This window comes from Poromitra crassiceps, assembly GCF_964638095.1.
Source record: "Poromitra crassiceps genome assembly, chromosome: 3".
Taxonomy (NCBI): domain Eukaryota; kingdom Metazoa; phylum Chordata; class Actinopteri; order Beryciformes; family Melamphaidae; genus Poromitra; species Poromitra crassiceps.
Window position 1 is genome coordinate 56,121,455 of NC_139625.1, and position 20,577 is coordinate 56,142,031.

The window sequence follows — 20,577 nt, forward strand, 5'->3', positions numbered from 1 at the left end:
ATACTAGAATTTCTAACTTTGGTACAATCTTTTTTTCTAAGGGAAATGTATACTATAATAAATCTTGCACGCTACGTGCGCTCGATTCCTAGGTTCGCCCGCTACATGGGCTCGCTACATGGGCTCGCTAGCTCTGCCATTTCGCGGCCTTGCCTGTTCTGCGGCTGGCTCACTACACAGTAGGGGTGCCGCGGTACGTGTATTCGGTATGGGCGTCACGGTTCGGTGCGTGAAGCGAATCCAGAAGGTGGTGGTAAAGCACCTAAACGCTGTTTGAACACCGTAAACGCCACAGAAGAATACACACCAAAACAACACAAGGGCCATAGAAATCCGCGTTCACTGAATGCAACATTTTATGGAGAGGAAACATTACCGGAGGTCGCTCCAGCGTGTTTACAAGCCGTAGCTTCCATGCTACTTCACAAAACCACAACAACATTGAAGCGTCCAGCTGCTCCCCCTTAACCGTCGGCAAAAAGCGAGTGCAGAGCAGTATCCTAATGACTTTTATGACTCAGGCGATAAGCTGTTTTGCAAATTCTGTCAACATAAAGCCAATTAGGTAAGCTTGCTACTGTAAGGTTACGTAGCCGTGACGCGCAACTATAAAGGACTTTCCTTTAGTCCTTTTATAGTTGTGCATCGCAGCTAAACGTTACATAACACTGACAAAGCTGTTAACTTCTTAACAAGCAACTTACATCGCGTGAGATGACAAGCAAGATGCGGTGAGGAAGAGGGGATGACTCCTTGTCATGTTCCAATAATCCATTATGATGACCGAACGTAATCATTATGGTAAACAAAACTCGCCTGCAATAACGTTACTTACTTGGAAAAGTGAAACCCACCCCGCTGTCTGTCTGACAGCGGGGGAGGGGTGGGTGGGAGTATTGGGCTACTCCACATGCACTCTGTTTACAAACTTGTGTACAATATCTGAGAGGGAGGCGCACCCACACTTTGAAAATCACTGCTCTAAAGTTAAACCTTTTTGTGTGGATTGCCTAGATCTTATTAAATTGTGGACATTTATTAATTCCCACTTATTAGACACTATTTCTGATGGTAAAATTAGCATAAAAAGCAAAACACAGAATTAAGAAAAATTCAAAGGGAAAAAACAGAATTTGCGATTCGTTTTCTCCGTTGTACCGTATTCGTACCGAACCGTGATCCCGAAACCGAGGTACGTACTGAACCGTGACTTTTGTGTACCGTGACACCCCTACTACACAGGCTCGCATACGCAACTCGGCTGCTCTATTGGCATGCGCAATGCACAATTGCACAACTTCGCATCACTGATGACATCACAATTGCTCGAGTGACCATCACTGATCACATCATGGAGTGCTCGAATGACATCACTCAGCGCACAATTGCTCAACTTCGCATCACTGATAACGTCAGTGAGTGATCAGCAGTGAGAGAAAAGTAGAGTCCGCACATTTACTGATGTTATGTTATATAGACACTGACATCATTGCTGACCAAAATCATCACAGATCTCACAATGTGGGACAATGGGGTGCAGAGAGAAGTGATGAAGGAGAATCTGAGGAAGTTAGGGGTGCAGGAAATCGTCACATTAAAAGGATTATTGAGCACGAGAGCACAGAGCAGGGCGCTATTAGCTTTTGTAAGGGATACAGGGGTGTTTAGTAGGGTATGAAGTAGTTTAGTTAGCACTATGTGATAGGTGTCGGGTGTCAGAGGGCACACTGTCCCATGCTTTTTGCTTTTGCCCTTCACTGTTCACTAATATTTGACTAGTACTCTAAGGCCTACAAAATAACCCTTCAGCTCTGCTCCTCCCCATGGCTGTGTAGCAGTCTTTGACAGAGGGGATGATTGTCACCAAGAACCTCATTCAAGGATTGGAAGTCCCCCTCTCCACCTTCTTTTCAGCTGTGGTTGATGCACATGGTCTCAGTTGTACGGACGTAGAGACTGAGGTTCCTGAGGACTAACTCACTTTTTTTCCGGCTATCTGGGACCCGTTTATGGCCTAGCTTGACGAGGCTAGAGGCGACCGGTAACTCGCCCGGCTGGTTTCTCGTGGACCCCTTGCGTGGGATCCAATGTACGAGCACATAAGCACCTCACACGGCTGGTAGCACCACGTTGTAATGTAATATATATGTATGCCTTTTCTGTCTTTTTCTTTCCCCCCTTTTTCCCCCCTTTTCTCCTTTTCCTGTGTCTGAGACTGTTCAATTTTGTTCTTGTATTCTGAAAAGCATTGAAAAATAAAATAATTGGAAAAAAAAGAGCGAATGTTTTGCTCACTCAGTGGCATTTTGAGGCTGACGAACATTGTTACAGTCAGCAGGCGCAGTGATGCGGTCACAGGTGTGTGTTTATAGAGTATTTTACAATGGCTTCAAATGTGGCTCAGTTAAATGGACTGCATTTTATATAGCGCTTTTATCCAAAGCGCTTTACAATGTGCCTACATTCACCCATCGAAAGGTGGCCAGCTGCCATGCAGGGTGCTGGCACAGCCATCGGGAGCAATTTGGGGTTCAGTGTCTTGCCCAAGGACACTTTGACATGCGGACTGGAGGAGCCGGGGATCGAACCACCAACCTTCTGATTAGTGGATGACCTGCTCTACCTCCTGAGCCACAGCCGCCCCATTTAATCACAGTTAATCACAATCAAGGACCGGAACTATCCGTTTTCAGTTCAGTTCATTCATTTTTATTTTCGTGACTGGACATGTAACAAGCAAAACAATCAAGGAAAATACAATCAACAATTCAGATCTGCTACTGCAGACTAAGGGTGTATTCACACCTGTAGGTCGTTTGCTTTGTTCCGATTCAGGTACTTAATTGATACAATTGTTGCATTTGTGCCTTGGTTCGTTTGTGTTCACACAGCCACAAATCAAACGGTCCAAATAGTATTGTCAAACTTCCTGGATTGGCCAGCAGACACTCTGATAGGCTAATAGCCTCTCGGGATGGAAAAAATAATTCCCAGAGATTTTCCTATTATGATTATAAGAATGCGTTTTGTTAGACCTACATTGTAGGCTATGTCGAGAGAGAGATCGATCGATCGATCTTTATTTGTTAATGTAGGCTATGTAGCCTATGTAAGCCTATGTATTTATTTAGCCTATTTAGGCTATCGGGAATTTGGAGATATAAGATCAAGACCCTCGCAAATTCTGCTATTAGGCTACTATCACGGAGACGAGGATTAGCCGAGACATAGGCTATATGAACACCTGTCCTGTCAGGAATAAAATATTAATAAATAATTTAATAATAACGGACATTTCGAGGAAGACATGCAATCAGTCTGATTGTCTGATTGAACCAGACAATCTTATCACAAAGAAGGCTGGCTCTGATTACCACGACTTGTTTTCATTTATTGAATGGAGACCAGAGGTAAGTTGATTGAGTTCAAACTGCTGATGTGATGATCCAAAAATCCCCCAAAGTTTATCGATGCAAGTCACAAGTCGCCAAAACAGGATCTGAAAGATGTTGTTTTTAAACGATAAAAATGCTCGTTCTTCAGGCCATTACGCACAGCGCAGCTGACTACGGCAGCTGGTTTATCCAAAAATGCGCACCGTTTACTGCAGTTGTGGCGGATTGAGGTCGGATCACGTTCTCACCACAAACGAACCGCACCAGAGTTTGTTTAAAGCGGACCGAGACCACCCTTTCTTGGCGATCTCGGTCCGCTTGTTTTGTCCCGCATCCGAGTGCGATTGCTGTGTTCACACTCCCCCAAACGAACCGCACCAAGGGGGAAAATGCTCTCTGTTTCGGAACAACTGCTCCAAACGAGATAGGTGTGAATACACCCTAAGTGTCCAAGTGCCCGAAAAGGGGATAGGGGGAAGCAAGGAGCTTGTTGGGCCCTACCCCGTCTTTCAATCTCACGTTAATTTACATAGTTGGTAATCAGCGCGCCTCATAGCGCATCAATGTATTTTTTGTTTTTTCAACAACAGTATTTGATATACATTCATACTTATATGTATATACATATACATACACACCATAAATACATGTTCATACCTTACATACGTATGCATATTCATTTCCCATATTAATTCACATATACTGTATATACACATAGATAGATATATAGATACATTTTATCAATCTAATTTTAACATGTGTGTGTGTGTGTGCGTGTGTGTGCGTGCATAGGTGGCAGGACTGGGCACCACCCGGGAGGTGGAGCTTCCCCTGTCTAACTACAAGTGGACAATCTTCTTCTACGTGCAGAGGCTGCTGCAGCTGTCCTGCAGCGGGGCCGTCAAGTCTGACAAGCTGCGACGCATCTGGGAGCCCACCTACACGTAAGATCCTAACCCTACCCTACACGTAAGATGATTTGATTCCGATTCACAAGGTCCCGATTCGATTTCAGTTTAGCTTGGATATGGACATCCATTTGAATGGGAAAATATATTTTCTGTATTGATGGTGAACGTCAGATCAAAGACTTGTTTCTTTGTTTCCTGCAGGATCATGTACAGAGAGCTGAAGGACTCCGACAAAGAGAAGGAGAGTGGCAAGATGGTAAATACACCTATCTCTAACTTTCCCTGTGTCTCTCTCTGTCACTCTGTCTCTGTGTCCCTCTCTGTCTCTCTGTCTCTGTGTCTCTCTCTCTCTCTCCCTCCCTCTCTCTCTGTCTCTCTCTAGCCACTTTCACACAGAGATCCCGCAATATTGCCATTCAGAAGGCCTGCAACGCCGGCAACAGAAAGTGCTTTCACACCGAACCAAGCACCCCCGCCTATTTCCCCCCGAGATAGCATCTTAGCCTAGGTAAACCCAGCCACCACGTGACCTGCTCTCTCAGTTCCCAGTCACTATCACATGATAGACATAGTGACTGAGAACAGGTCTGAGAGCAGGTCACGTGGGGGATGGGTTTACCCAGGCTAATAGCATCTACCCCTCCCGGACTGAAATGAAGAGTGCCGTGAACCATGGGCGCTGAGTTTCCATTATTATAATTAATTGAAGTCTGACAAATTAAAATGATGCTGGTCACCATCCGGTGAAAATAATCCCATCTCAGCACAATTTGAGTTGTAGCCTATTCAAATAGGCTCAAATTACATTTCCATCCAGCTCCTCCTATAGCCTAAATTAATGTTTTCATGTGTAGGTTATATATACAAACGGGTGCGCATGCGCGAAAAGCAGATGGCGGCTGTACCAAGATAGGGCCCGTGGACACTTATTCAGTGTTGAACAGTAATTTCTTACATTACATTTAGCCTGATTTCATCAAGATGATTAAAAAATATTCCAGAATCCAGACTGAAATGTTACAACAGAAGTTGACTCTGCACCAGTGTTTGTTTAGAGGGGGAGGGGCTCATAGCCAGGTCAATACGGAGAGCAGCGCGTATCTTGCATGTTGAGTCCAGGTGCACTGTAATCTTTTATTTGTTTTTTTCAATTCCAGCGTGGGCTGCACAGGGGGCGCTCACGGGCCGCTATTTGGGGAACCCTGGTCTAGGAGGAGATGTCAAAAATATCTAAATACGGCAGTCCCGTGAAGAGCCTAGGTTGTCCTGTGCAACTTTCGTTTCGTAGAGACTTTATTCGAGTCATTTCTGAATCATTCATAGATGTCAGCAAAGTTCCCATAACGAACATGTCTTTTCCGTTTGGTGCCAATGAGGCACCAAATGAACAGTCTAGTGCGGTAAATAAAGTCCAGAGACAATCTCTTGCTGCAGGACGCCTGTTCATCTGAATTCTCCTTTCGTCTCTGCTGGCACTCATAGGTTCTTATCTTTTCCATTTCTTTTTCACACTGTGTTGACAGATAGAACATCAACTATGTGTTCTTCAAAATCTATATTTGCCTAATAGGTCAAAAACAAAAAACAAATATTTTCACAAACAACCTTTTCCCTCAATTTGCGCGATTTCAAGGCTGCCGAGTTTGTACTGGAAAATCCAGACTGTGTCACAATTGACATTGTCAAAGCCATGTGACAGCGTTGACTCGATGTGACAGTCTAAGTTTTTCTCCACAGGACTTCTGTGAGCACGGGCTGGGCGGGGGCCTGAGCCCTGGCTCGGTGTCAGCCAATCAGATCAGTGAGATCCTGGGTGTGGCCGGGGCCAGGGAGGCGGCCCAGGCGAAGGCGGGCTGTGGGGCGGCGGCTTGCGGCGTGGAGGACGTCTTACAGCTGCTACGCATACTATACATCATTGCTGGAGACCCCGCCTCCAACACACACACACTACAGGGTACACACACACACTCTACACTACAGGGTACACACACACGGTACACACAAGGGATGTGCCAGTATGAGTTTTTGACGGTATGACTGGGGGGAGATCATTGCTATTATCTCACACACTGTTGTAAACAGAGGAGGGACAGCTACACTCTAGGCATGCAGAAGGGCAGTGTAAGCTGTCTGCACCGTACTCTGCAAGCGACCTGGGCACTTTCTCTCGAATAGTAGTGGGGGGGAAACGGCTGATAACGTGGAGATGGTATGAGGGCAAATCTTAGTGGTTTTGATACCATGACTTTTAAACCGCGGTATACCTTGAAACTGGAAACCGGCACATCCCTAGTACACACTACAGGGTACACACACACTACATTGTGCACACACACACTACATGATGGTACACACACTACATCTGTGGTTCTCAATTTTTTTTGTCTAAGGATTAAGCTTAAACCGGACGGATAAACCCCGTCTTTATTTGTCACAAACACTAACAGCGGCCAGTACACACACAACACACATGCTTTGGAGGCGCCGTGAAATTCATCCATGGTTCAGGCCAGGAGCGGTGAGCAGCTGCAGTGAAGCACCGGGGACCAACTTCTTCCAACCTGCCGCTGGTCAGACGATGATCCTCTGCATGTTTTTAGTTGGGGGTTATATGGAGGAACCCCAGGGAACACGGGGAGAACATGCAAACTCCACACACAAAGGCCCTTCAGTAGTAGTACCCCCTTCTCCTTATTTCTGAATCCAAGTGCTGTACACCCTTTACCCGTCTATTACATTTTGCTTAGAAAACTGCAAGAGAAAACTATAGCATATGATGTAATGCAGTGCTTCTCAACCTGGGGGTCCCCCCCCCATTATATCTCCCGTGCAAATGATAGAGTTGTGCTGTCGGTTTTTGAATAAAATTGACAACTGTAGTTAAAGCCAAATTGATTGTGCTGTTTTGTATATTTTTGGTCAGTAATTAACCCATGGGACAAACAGAGCAGAGAAGCGTGTTTTTGAGGGGGTCGCGGACCCCAAACATTTTTTTTGGGGGGGTCGCAGCTCAAGAAGTTTGAGAACCACTGATGTAATGAATGAATGATAACCCACTTTTTGAAGAATATAACATTACGAAATAAGAAATGGAGTGAAAGAGTTGCAATTAGTGTTTCCTGAGCAGGTTTATTTTAATATTTCATTTTCATGATTCTTACATTTTCCCCTTTCTCCCAAGTACCCCCTGTAGTACCTCCGCATACCCCGAGGGGTACGCTACACATACCCCAGTTTGGGAACCACTGCTGTACATCATCACTGACCATGCCTCCAACACACAAAGACATCACATCTAGTGTATTAGAACCTCACTAAGGTCAATATTCAGTCACTTGTTGTCTGACTGTTGATCAGAAACACTTTGGATTTCACAGCGGTTTGACAAACTGTGTGTGTCTGCGTGTGTGTGTGCGTGCGTGTGTGCGTGCGCGTGCTTGTGTGTGTGCAGATATGGACGAGCTGCAGTTTAACGTGTCTCCAGAAGAATTCACCAGTAAGAAAGTCACAACCAAGATCCTACAGCAGATAGAGGTGAGTCCACCTGTCTCTCTGACCTGTCTCTTTTTGTTTGTTTATTAGAGCAGAGGTTCCCAAACCTTTTTTAACCAAGGCACCCCTGAAGCTTTCCTCCTTCTCCAAGGAACCCCACCTCTTCGGAGATTAAAAAAATGCATCAGAGCTTAAACTAAAAACAATACACAATGAATTTGTTTGAAAATGTGTTTTTAAAACTGCTAAGTGAGTTACTACAATTGCAATGAAGAGTTCAAATCCATTGAACAAATAATCATATTCATGTAAAACTGAAATAAGACTAAACCATGAAACTTCAACACAATTCTATTTAATTATTGATGAATACAATATTATGATTAGGTAGGTTCTTTTGTTTTGGCTGGAAATAATTCCTTTGTCTAAATGAAACAATGCATAATAACAGTTTTGAGTTTGAGTTTTAATAGGATAGTAAAAGTAATAAATGAACTTCCATGCATGGGCAAGAATGCATTAGTTCAAACTATCATTAAATTAAATTAAATTACAGCCATCAAGGACTGCACAATATGGGAGGAGACTCAGAGGGAATTCTTCACACAAATAAAAGGCAAAGGCCTATATTTGATCATTTGTAAATAAAAAGAATAAGCCAATAAAAAAATTAAATGCCATTTCATTGAAATAAATTGAATATAAAAGAAGTATGATTTTTTTGCTGAAAATAATGCCTCTGTAAAAATGGAATTCTCATTTGAACCCTCATTCTGAGATTATTATTTCACATGTGAACCAAACAGGTAACTCACAACTTTAATAACTCACTAACAATAATAATCATGACAGAATTGTACATTTAAATTGGAAATTGAGAGGAATACAAAACAAAAACATAATGTTGCCCCATAGCAACCCGTCCGACCATAGCAACGTCTGCTGTAGGACCACTTGATGCAAGTTGAAAAATAATAGTAATTAATATTAGGGCTGTTAGCGTGAACGCGTTAATCGCGCGTTAACGCGCGCCGATCATAACATGTTTTTTTTTTAATCGCGTTAATCGCATGCCGCTATTTTGTCCATCGTTGCACCCGTACTTGTAGTCAAGCCGTTCGGTTTCCTGTCTCCTGCTTGATGCATTTTGTAGACATTTTGTGACCTCCTGTCTACATTGCACTTCTATTGAATTGAAAATAAATCTAAAATTCAAGATCACAAAGTACATTTATTTGCATTAATTTGATTCCCAATCACGACACACTGGTAATAATTATTAATATCTAATTAAAAATGCTTTGCAATGCAAAATAATAGCATTTTAAACATGCGATACAAAGATGCGATTAATCGCGATTAATTATAGTTAATCGCACGATTAATCGCGATTAAGAAAATTAATCGTTTGACAGCCCTAATTAATATACCGTATATCTTTCCAATCTGAGCAATATCTATTTTATTTGTTTATGAACTCCTTTGCACATGTAATAAACTAAAGTTTAGGCTATATGAGGTAAAGTTGTGAAACAAGCATATTTTCTTATCCCCCAAGCAGATCTGGGGAACCCCCGGACACGTGCCACGGCACCCACTTTGGGAACCTATGTATTAGAGCAGTGGTTCTCAACTGGTGTAGCCTCAGAACCCACTATTTTCCTTGTCATGAAGTCGCGACCCAAATTTCAGATTTTTTTTTAAACCACTCAAATTAAAAACCAATTGAATTACAGGCAAGTCAAACTGGTCATGCTCAGAAAGTCTTATTTGAACTGTATGAAATATGAAATAAAAGGCAGACTTATCTTGAATTACATTCCTATATGTTTTTAAACAAGTTAATAATAATAATAATAATAATAATAATAATAATAAAACAAGTTAACCTGGTCATGCTAATCCAGTTTCAATAGTCTGAATTTAACTAATATGAAATAAAAAGGCAGACTTTTCTTGAATCACAGGCAGGCAGGCTGTGTTATGACCAGTTAAACTGGTCATAACTTTTAATTAAACTGGGGCCATGCTAATCCAGTTTCAATCATCTGAATTGAACTAAAATTAAATATGAAATGAAAAGGCAGACTTCTCTTGAATTACAGGCAGAGCATATGCTTCAGCTTGTTAAACAAGTAAAACTGGTCAGGCTAATCCAGTTTCAATAATCTGAATTTAATGAAAATGAAATATGAAAAAAAAAAAAAAAAAAAATTGGGCCAATGTCCGCGACCCAATCAAAACGGCCCCGCGACCCACCTTTGGGTCGCGACCCACCAGTTGAGAAACGCTGTATTAGAGTATAAGGATCCCTGTTAGCTGATGCGTAGACGACTGCTTTATTTGTTTATTACAGTATAAGGATCCCCGTTAGCTGATGCCTAGACGACAGCTCTTTCTGAGACATGAAGTGCCGGATTTTTGCAATGTTGCCTAAAGAAGGCACTTCTTTGAAATGTGTTTTATGTGGGAGATAAAGGAAAAATCCTGATCAAAGATAACTCCCAAATTCTTTACATTAGAGCTGGAGGCCAAGGTAATGCCATCCAGAATACCTATATCATTGGATTATGTTTCTCCAACGTGCTTAGGGCCAAGCACAATAACTTCAGTTTGGTCTGAATTTAGAAACAGAAAATTGCATGTCATTCCTCACCCTCATTACCACCACTGAGGTGCCCTTGAGCAAGGCCCTAAACCCCAACTGCTCAGTTGCCAGCAGATCAGACAGCGGTTGACTGGCTGACTATATATATATATACTGTATATATATATATATATATATATACAGTATATATATATAGCCTACTTGGTAAGGTTTGAGCAACAAAAAAATGCAATATTGATAACAAATAATCGTCCCTCCGACAAGCAATGTAGTCCTTCAAGTCAGTTCAGCGTCTGCACATCATCTGATTCTGTGCTATATACCAGGGAGATACTTTGTCTGTTTCACTGGCTCTCTACACTAACCTGTCTCTCACTCACCTGTCTGTCTCTCCCAGGAGCCTCTGGCTCTGGCCAGTGGGGCTCTGCCTGACTGGTGCGAGCAGCTGACCTCCAAGTGTCCTTTCCTGATCCCCTTCGAGACGAGACAACTCTACTTCACCTGCACCGCTTTCGGAGCCTCCAGGTGAGACAGACAGACATGCAAGGCTCAACGCTAACTTTTTTCACCATCATCCTGGAACGTCCCAAAATAAATCTAAACCGTCCCGAAGCATCCCGAATTTAAAATCTTTGTTTTTCTACATTATTATCAGTTAAAAAAAGAATTCAAAGTGACCTTTAACATGAACATAAATAAAACATCATACAAATGATTAGATGTTCAATCATCAGCCTTTTTATTGAAATTCACCTGAAAAGGGAATTTGAAAGTTTCTATCTATCTATCTATCTATCGATCTATCAATCATAAAAAAGAAAAAAGTTCCAATTGCCCCCGGTCTTCCCTACTATTCTCTATACTCCCCTTACTATCGACAAAAATCACCATCACCACTCTGTGGTGGAGATTATCTGCATCATGGAATTTTAACATTAATTGGCTTGTGTTAAATTAACCTAACGTTCGTTAATTATAAACATCACGCAGCTCTTTATTTTCTGTGGAGTGACACTTATCGAAAGTCTCGAGCACCCTACCATAAATCATCAATAAACGTTAGTCTCGCATATCCAGAAGTATCTTCACACTTGGTTTTATCGCTTATCTTCTGCCACGCCATGGCTCATATCCTCATTATAGGATATTGGCATAAATGCGAGCTGCTCTATTTACTAGGGCTGACCTCTTCTGGTCGGTTGGTCAATTGTTTGGTCGATATGCTCCAGTCGGACCAAATTCTCATTGGGCGGACAAACGCTGGTGCTAATTTCATAAGAGAGAATCAATTTCATAATAGGAAAAATGCTCTGGAACGAAGTAACGTGCCGTGGAAACAACAGACCTTTTTTGGAAGCGCACACAGGAGCATAAGTGACATTACAGGCTAGACAGGCTAATGCAGTTAGCAAGCTATCCAGGTTGAAAGGAGAGCAGACAGCAGAGCGATGGAGTTAACAATTAAATGGGTCAGCTATCGAGCACAAGCAAGGGACGCGTTTCAGCACGTACTGTAACCATCATCAGCTGTTAACAAGCTGTCAACGAACGGCTAACGTTACGTTACGTACCTTATGAGATGAGAACAGGCTAGTAGTCAGTGATACTGGCCATCCTCAGAGATGCACTCCATCTCCAGTATTGTTAAACAGACTGTTATAAGATGTTACTGGAATAAATCGCAAAAGGAATTACCGTTTCGCTCTCCTTTCTGACAACTAATTAGCAATGCCACAGTGCTAACCTTACATAACCATCGCACATGTATCATTTATTTCTAGGTATTTTAGATAGGTAGGTAGGCATTTTAGATAGGTAGGTATTTTGTCAATAGAAAAAGCAGATTGCATGGAGTGCTACTTGGGTGTGGAAAAGTATCCTTCTGGTGCTCTTCAGTTTGGGGATTCTAGTCCAGCATTTATTGAAGAGATCTGAGGCACTAAAGAAGGTAATATGTTAAAAAGCCTTTATTCTTAGTTGGCTATCATTTACAGAAAGTTAAAAACATAGCCTACGCGTTTCAGCCTCACGGCCTTCATCAGGGCAAGTCTGAATGGTTTGGGGTGTGGCATTTTTTTTTAAACAAGGCAGGCTACTCAAGGTAATCAAGGACAGGTGAGTAGTAGTGCTGCACGATTAATCTAATCGCAATCGCAATCGCGATGTCAGCACGTGCGATTACATAACCGCAAAAGTGTGTGATTATTATTTTTTTCACGTCTTTTTGAGTGTGTGTGTGTGTGTGAGAGCCGCCTCTAAACTAACGTTACACGTGACGCAGCAAACACACGTTTCTCTGCCATCACACTGGGCATCAACAATCAGAATCAGAAAGACTTTAATGATCCCCGGGGGGAAATTGGGAGACACTAGTGGGAGACTTCTCCCATGCACTCCCGCAAATAAGTAATGTTATGTGCAGCAAGGTTACATAACATCTTACCGAGAGGGAGAGAGAGAACATCCATGATCGTTAACAGCAAGCTATGCTAACTAGCTAGCCGTTCAGAAACGCATGTAAACAGCCGTGTGATTAGTGAGAACGTCAGTAAAATAAGGAGAGAGCTGCAGGTGCTTATACAGAACTAGTGCACGATTAAGTGCACAGTGGGTAATGACCCGCTGTGATCAAGAATATAGCGAGATTAACAATTGGTTGATAGCAGCAAAACACTGTCGCAGCTGCCAGCAGCAGAACATGAGACTTTCAACTAGCCTGTCACATGACGCCTTCATGGTCCCTCGATAAAGTCTGCAGATACATGTTACTTCACCTCTCTCTCAAGAAGCGTCACTTGAGTGTGGCGTTTAAGGCCATCTGTCGCTACAAAATAAATAAACGGGGTGTATCATTGTATTACTCTACAGACATGTAACTAACTTTGCAGTCTGAGCCTTGAGCCATCTTCTATGTGCTGTAACACAGTGCAGTTTCTATTTTTCTCGTGTTTCTTTTTTACATGTTTGGGACAGGCAAATGTCTCAAAATGTTTTATTTTTTTGTAAAGATAATTTTATTTCAAATAGTTTTATTTATTTAGTTTTAATATATTTGAAATTGTAATATATTTCATGTATTTTAGTCTGTGATACGTAGGGATGGGTACCGTTCACATTTGAACCGATACCGGTACGATACCGGTACCTGGAATTCGGTACGGTACCCAAAACGGTACCATTTTCTGTACTTTACACGCTCTAATAACAACAAAATTACAGTTGTAAAAAAAAAAAGGTCCAAACTTCTCAGAGAGAGCGGTCGGTATTCACTAAAGCCTTCATATCTCAGGCTCTGTAGCACATAGAAACATAAAATAAAAAGCATTTGAGAGCTTAACCCTTTGGCTTTTCGTATTATATTTGCTCTAATGTTCATAAAAAAAAAAGATCTTTAACCCCAAAAAATAAAAAGATTCTAATGCATTTTAAGAAATGTTAATAAAGATTACGGCAAATGTAACCCTTCCAAATAAAAAGCCACGGGTTTAAGCTCTCAAATGCTTTTTATTTCATGTTGATAGATACTATACAGGCTGAGGAAATACGTTCTGTTGAACCCTTGACAATTACTGCAGCAACGTTAACGTTAACGTTAGCGATCTCTGTTTTGCAGTCGTTGTGAAGACAGTGAAAAGCCCCATTATCTAACAACCACAACGGCAGTGAAACAACTTATCCAGCTAACGCTAGCTAATAATAAAGGTGCTGCTAACGTTAGCTGCGGTGCGCTGCCTGCTTCATTCACCCTCACTAATACGTTACAGTCTTCAGCATTTAGCTACTGTAAATATATCTTGTGTTTGACCATGCTTCCTCAAGTTTGAGGTGTTTCCCTGGCCAGCTTTGCAATTCACATCACAAATGTTGCGACCAGTGTTGTCTGAGTCTATCTTGGTAAAGTGTAGCCACATTTTCGGCTGGTCCCGTTTGTTGATGTTTCAGGTAGAGTGACGTACTGACGTAACGCGCTCTCGCGTGTTGCCTTAAGGTTCCGTCAGAATTTCTATTTTACCCACTCTCTTCTATTACTCAGATGCGTTCAAGTACCGAAATGAGGTACCGTTCTATGTCATGTGAACTGATACTCGGTAGTAAAAGTACCGAGTTCGGTACCCATCCCTAGTGATACGTGAAACCGTGGTATTTTTGTCCAAGGTTATCATACCGTCAAAAACTCATGCCGGCACATCCCTAGATACCATTTGTTTATTATATCACAATCGCAATATTGTCCACCATAATCACTAATCGCACCTTTCCTCCAAATCGTGCAGCACTAGTGAGTAGTCACATGGTGCAGGTCTAATCAGATGACACTTCAAATCATATTCAAACGAGAGCTATACATTGAGAAACACTAATCAGAACAATCAATAAAGCAAGCTAATCTTCATATTTACAGCAAGGTATTTTGTCATTTGTATTTGTTTTTCCATCACAAGCTGCTGCTATCTGCTAACTTGCACCATGTATGTTCTATGTTCTCTATTTTTTAATGGTGTGCTGATTGTGCACAATATGTAACATACTTAACTGTATGTACTGTGAAGAGAAGCCAAAGACAAATTTCCACTAAGGTGGACAATAAAGTAAATCAAATCAAATCAAATCAGCTCTTAGTCTATTATTTCAGTAACGTTCCAATTCTGCAAATAGCCTTTATTAATAATGATCAGATATTAGGTATACTGCACTCAGTACACTGCAATTATTTTTAGACGGGTCTGGGTGTAGCCTATTTTTAGTCTCTCCAAAACATTGGCAGTGATTCGGCCATCCTAACAGAAGGGGGGAGCTCAAGACCTATCTAGACAGACAGGTAGACAGCTGTACTTCACCTGCACCGCCTTTGGAGCCTCCAGGTGAGACAGACAGGTATCTGACCCTCCCCTCTCTGACCTCTGGCACCTCCCCTCAGAGCCATCGTGTGGCTGCAGACGCGACGTGAGGCGTCGATGGAGCGCTCGCGGCCGTCGTCCGCAGCAAGGCGAGACGATCCGGCCGAGTTCAGAGTGGGCCGCCTGAAACACGAGCGGGTCAAAGTCCCCCGAGGAGACGCCATGATGGACTGGGCCCAGAGTGTCATGACCGTGCACGCCCACCGCAAGTCTGTGCTGGAGGTGAGAAGGATGCCCGCATGCACACGCACACACACACACACACACACACACACACACAGAGGATCCTAGAGTCCTGCCCTCAGCCAAGGGACGGAGGCTGTGCTGAGTGGGAAGAGCTGTGATGATCATACATCTCTGGATTAGACAAGCAAGTAGAGAAAACCACCATCAGCCATATAGTATCTATTTATTACCAAATGCATGGGATTCAACCAGTGGGCAAGCCCACCCCGGAATGATGATCCGGAAGTGAATTGAAAAGCTGTAGTTCCTCGAATGGCCACTAGGCGTCGGGGGCAGTAGGTATTCCCCCCATGTTAAAATGCCCGACTTTGTAACAGGATTAAACATCTTTCAAGTGAGGGGCAAAACACGGTTTTGGTCTATATAGCTAATTTCACCTTTTCATAACTGTAGGGGGGTCATTTTTTATATAACTCGTCCGTTTGGAGTAAAATAGATGATGAAAAAGGGGTGATTGACAGATCGCCTGTCCAGTGATCGCGCAGCTTGCCGATCACGGACCAATAGCAGGCGGAGCTGCAGCTCTGGGAATCTCCCATCTCACGTGAGGTGCGGAAGGACTCAACCAATTCCCTCCCACTCTGCTGACGAAAAATCTAGATGGTGACGGCCAACGTTTCAACTCCAAATGGAAGACCAAGATCAATGGGATAGCTCTGTCCATATTATTTAGGTCAGTGGATTCAACACATTAACATCAGAATCACTTTTCTTGTCACAATATCTAAAGATTACATACAAGGAATTTGTCTTAGTGTAAGTATGCAGAGCGGTCATATCAATATTCAGAAGATAAAATAAGATATATAAAGACACAAAGGAGTGTTGAATAGGCATTAAATAGGAATTTATGGCATGATGTTGCACGACATTGCTTCCCATGGTCAGAAAAAGTCACCAGATTTATCGCTAAATAAAGTTTACCTGAAAAGTTGCTTAGTATTGTAGAGGTTTGGTGGGATGCGGCTGATTGAAAGGCAGCCAGCTCTATGTTTGGGTTTGAGCCTGGCTCAGATCTTGAAGCTTGTGTTGATACAGGCACACTGTCAAGTGTGTGTAGGAGGTCCCTGCCCTCACTAACCCGCTGGCCAACTGGGTGTCGACCAGCGCCTCCTAAGATGGACCTTGTGGTGAGGCTTAAGGGTACATCAGGATTGGGGATCCACATGCCTTCTTCGGTCTGGTCCAGACCATATTGATAAACCGTCCTCAGAAGAGCCATGTTGCTCGTCCTCAACTTGGCGGCTTCTCTGGGCACGGTGTCTGCCCCTGTAGTGGTTTCTGTCCCTGGAGCTCTCCTGCGCTTGGACTGGACCTACTTATAGCTGTCCTAGTCTGGGTATATGACATCACTGGTGATGTCATAACTCATCTCATTCCCAGCGTGATGTCATCTGAGATGGTGACATCCTCATTGTGATGGCATCGGTGATGATGTCATACTCGACCATGACATCATCGGCAAGGACATCACATCTGTCATGATGTCACAGGCTGCATTGAGAGGTCATCGGTCTCGATAGACCCGGGAAACGGTCCCAAGGAGCTGGGTGGACTCAGAAGGACCAGAATCTGCGCGGGCGGCCGCCGGCACCTGGTGTTGATGCGAAGCCTCTAAAACACTTTAGTCTAGCTAAAAGTCTGTATGCAAATTAACCTATTCTATGTCTGTGTGTAGGTGGAGTTCCAGGGTGAGGAGGGCACAGGTTTGGGGCCCACTCTGGAGTTTTACGCTCTGATCGCTGCCGAGTTCCAGAGGACGTCACTGGGCCTGTGGCTATGTGACGACGACTTCCCTGATGACCAATCACGACAGGTAACACCAATGCAGAAGTACCAAAAACTGCAATTCCTCGAATGGCCACTTGAGGCTGGCTCCAATAGCAAGCAAATCAATCAATCAATTTATATTTATATCCTGTCCAGGTGGTCAAAAACTTCACATACCTGGCGATATAAATTTTCTCCTCGATTCAAATGATAGTCAAACATAACTTTGGAAACACACTCAACAAAATTACTTCAGATTTGGATAGATGACCTCGAGTCGCTACCCAACTCACGGTAACTCACCCCAACACACCCGAGTACCTATAATCAAGATGAGCACTCTACCAAGAGTTAATTTCTTTAGCTCAATGCTGCCCCTTCCTCCTCCAACTAAATACTGGAATATGTTACAAACTGCTGTTTGATTGCTGACTAAATTCTTATGGCGAGGTAAGCGGACACGCATCAAGCTCACTACAATGCAGCTGTCCCGAATTTCAAATACTATTAATGGGCCTTCACACTTAGACCATTACTGCCTTGGCTTCAACCCGGTGTCGGGGAGTCCACTGGAAAATAGTCTTGTCCATCCTTACTCCCTCCAGCAGATATTTATAGCGATTCTATACAATTGGTTCAAAGTCAGATTTATTAAATCAGAGTTATTAATTTTACGGTTATCTCAAATATTATTTTGGGTTTCAATAGATAATATAATTATCTATCTTAGAGAACATCTAAGATTTGCATACTTAAACGCCTTTTAAAGAGAGATTCAACAGGCTGAGACAGCACAGCACTGAGAGCCGCTCAGACCTTGGTCATTTCACACCATGAAGAGTGGTGTGGTGGTTTGTGATGTCACCCTATATAGTACGATAGAGTGACATCACAAACCCTCGAGACCAGCCAATGTGGGGAGGTTTGGGCAGCAAGAGGTCCCTTTCAGAGTGTGAGACTTCACACCTAAGACTTACTCTTTTAAAGAATTCATCGGATTTACACTAAATGTCAGGATTTTGACCTGCATTCACTAAATTTAATCCATTGATGTTCAACAGAAAAAAGTGGACAAAGTGTTCAGTATCTCTTTAAATTAGATTTTGGTTGTGCGACAGCAGTTTGTACCAATCCCATAGAATGGCTTTCTCCATCAGACCACTTGCCTACTTGTATCCTGCAGACAGCAGACATCACCCCGTCTGTGTCTGCCTCACTAGTCTCTACGCTCTGCTCTCCAGACATGACCAGATATTTAGCAGGCTAGATATCTGTGGGACCTCTGACTCGTCGCTGAGCACTCTGGGAGCTCCCCCCTCTCGTCTGTGGATAGTTCACACTTAACACCGAGCCAACATGCTACTGATCTGGGGGTGGTTGTCGCCGAACCTCAAAAAACTGCTCGCCAAGGGCTCGGAGCGCCTAATGTGAACTAGGCATTAGTGATGGTGGCAAGGAAAGACCCTTTAACGGGGAAGAAGCAGACCTGGCTCTTGGTGGGCGTTCATCTGCCATGAGTGGTTGTGTTGAGAGAGAGAGAGAGAAAATTGGCAGTAATAACATTGATACCATTAACAACTGTAATAAAACTAAAAACTAAAGTAGTAATATAAGTAGTACCGTAATAGTAATGCACAGTGACAACAGTAATAACGATAGCTACTGTAGTAGTAATCTCAACGCCAGACCCATGAGAGTTCTTACGCTGATACACTACGTTACTGCATGCTGCAGAGCTCTCTTTGGGTCTGGGACGCTTCCCGCCAGCCGGCTGCTAATGGAAGGGAACCATTCACTTGGCCAGTGGTGGATTCAGTCTTCCCCAATCAGTAACGACTTTGCGATCAGACGACACGGGAGGCGCAGCCCATTTTTCGAACCGCTCTCTCATCGGTGCTACGACCTGTCACTCATTCAATTTCAACCCACCTTCAAAAACCAGCAGTGGCTGTGAAGTGGTACAGACTCACTTATGTAGTATGCAGAGCGCAGCGATTCAACGTAATATTTGAGTTTGGGGAGAGACTACTGTAGTAGTAGCCAGAACAGAGGAACCAACACAAACACAAGTGGAACTAGGTTTGCATGACAGCTAAAAAAGATTCTGTCAGTGCTACCAGGATGAATGCTACTCTCACTGCTATTAACAACACTGCTGGCTTGTAAGAGCCCACTCAGCAGTTCAGAACTAAGTTTACACAATAACTATTAGATTTTCTGTCTATGCTACCGGGACAACTGATACTGCTGGCTTGCGACAGCCCGCTCAGCAGCTATTAAATGCTTAAAAAATGCTTCCAGATGCTCTGGAAGATACCCTGACACCTTCAAACACAGCCATATGATTGGGAGAATGAATAGGTTTTGAGTCTAGAATTGAAGCAGCATGAAGCTGTACTGATATTTGTGTGTGTGTGTGTGTGTGTGTGTGTGTGTGTGTGTGTGTGTGTGTGTGTGTGTGTGTGTGTGTGTGTGTGTGTGTGTGTGTGTGTGTGTGTCTCTCTCTCAGGTGGACCTTGGTGGTGGTGTGAAGCCTCCTGGTTACTATGTGCAGCGCTCGTGCGGGTTGTTCCCTGCCCCATTCCCTCAGGACAGCGAGGAGTTAACCCGTGTCACACAGCTCTTCCTCTTCCTCGGCGTCTTCCTCGCCAAGTGCATCCAGGACAGCCGATTAGTGGACCTACCCGTGTCCCGCCCCTTCTTCAGGCTGCTGTGCATGGGAGACATCAAGTCCAACATGAGCAAGCTGCTGTACCCCCCACGGGGTCATGACCCCGACAGGCTGCTGTACCCCCCGCGGGGTCATGACCTCGGCAGGCTCCGCCCCTTCCCCCCACCCTCCTGCATCGACTCTGAGGCATCCACGGAGGACAGAGACGACCGGGAGGACAGCTTCGACGAGGATTCCAAGTCCGAGTTCATCCTCGACCCTCCTAAACCTAAACCGCCTGCATGGTACCATGGCATCCTCACCTGGGACGACTTCCAGGTGGTCAACCCTCACAGGTGAGACAGACAGACAGGTAGACAGTGGAGCTTCACTGGTGCTTCACTGGAGCTTCACTGAGGTTCACTGGTGCTTCACTGGAGCTTGGAGCTTTTTTTTGATGCTCATCAACATTGAATTAAAGAAGTAGTAACTCACTGTTCCAGGCTCCTTTAGAAAGCTGCAGAAAGTTTTTATGCCTGTGTGTAGTAAGATTTGTAAGTGCACTCACACGGTGTATATGACTCCAACATATTTACATTACATCATG

The 20,577-nt window shown here is 43.5% G+C and overlaps 1 protein-coding gene across 2 annotated transcripts in view; it reads left to right on the forward strand.

The window, feature by feature from the left end:
* Positions 1-20,577, forward strand: part of hectd1 (HECT domain containing 1) — a 167,895-nt gene that overhangs the window by 122,052 nt on the left and 25,266 nt on the right. For both annotated transcript variants that reach the window (XM_083632869.1, XM_083632870.1), the window contains exons 31-38: positions 4,188-4,339; positions 4,508-4,562; positions 6,044-6,260; positions 7,758-7,840; positions 10,804-10,931; positions 15,325-15,526; positions 17,229-17,366; positions 19,830-20,326. In XM_083632869.1, coding sequence (XP_083488995.1) covers positions 4,188-4,339; positions 4,508-4,562; positions 6,044-6,260; positions 7,758-7,840; positions 10,804-10,931; positions 15,325-15,526; positions 17,229-17,366; positions 19,830-20,326 — 1,472 coding nt within the window. The remainder of the gene's footprint in view (positions 1-4,187; positions 4,340-4,507; positions 4,563-6,043; positions 6,261-7,757; positions 7,841-10,803; positions 10,932-15,324; positions 15,527-17,228; positions 17,367-19,829; positions 20,327-20,577) is intronic.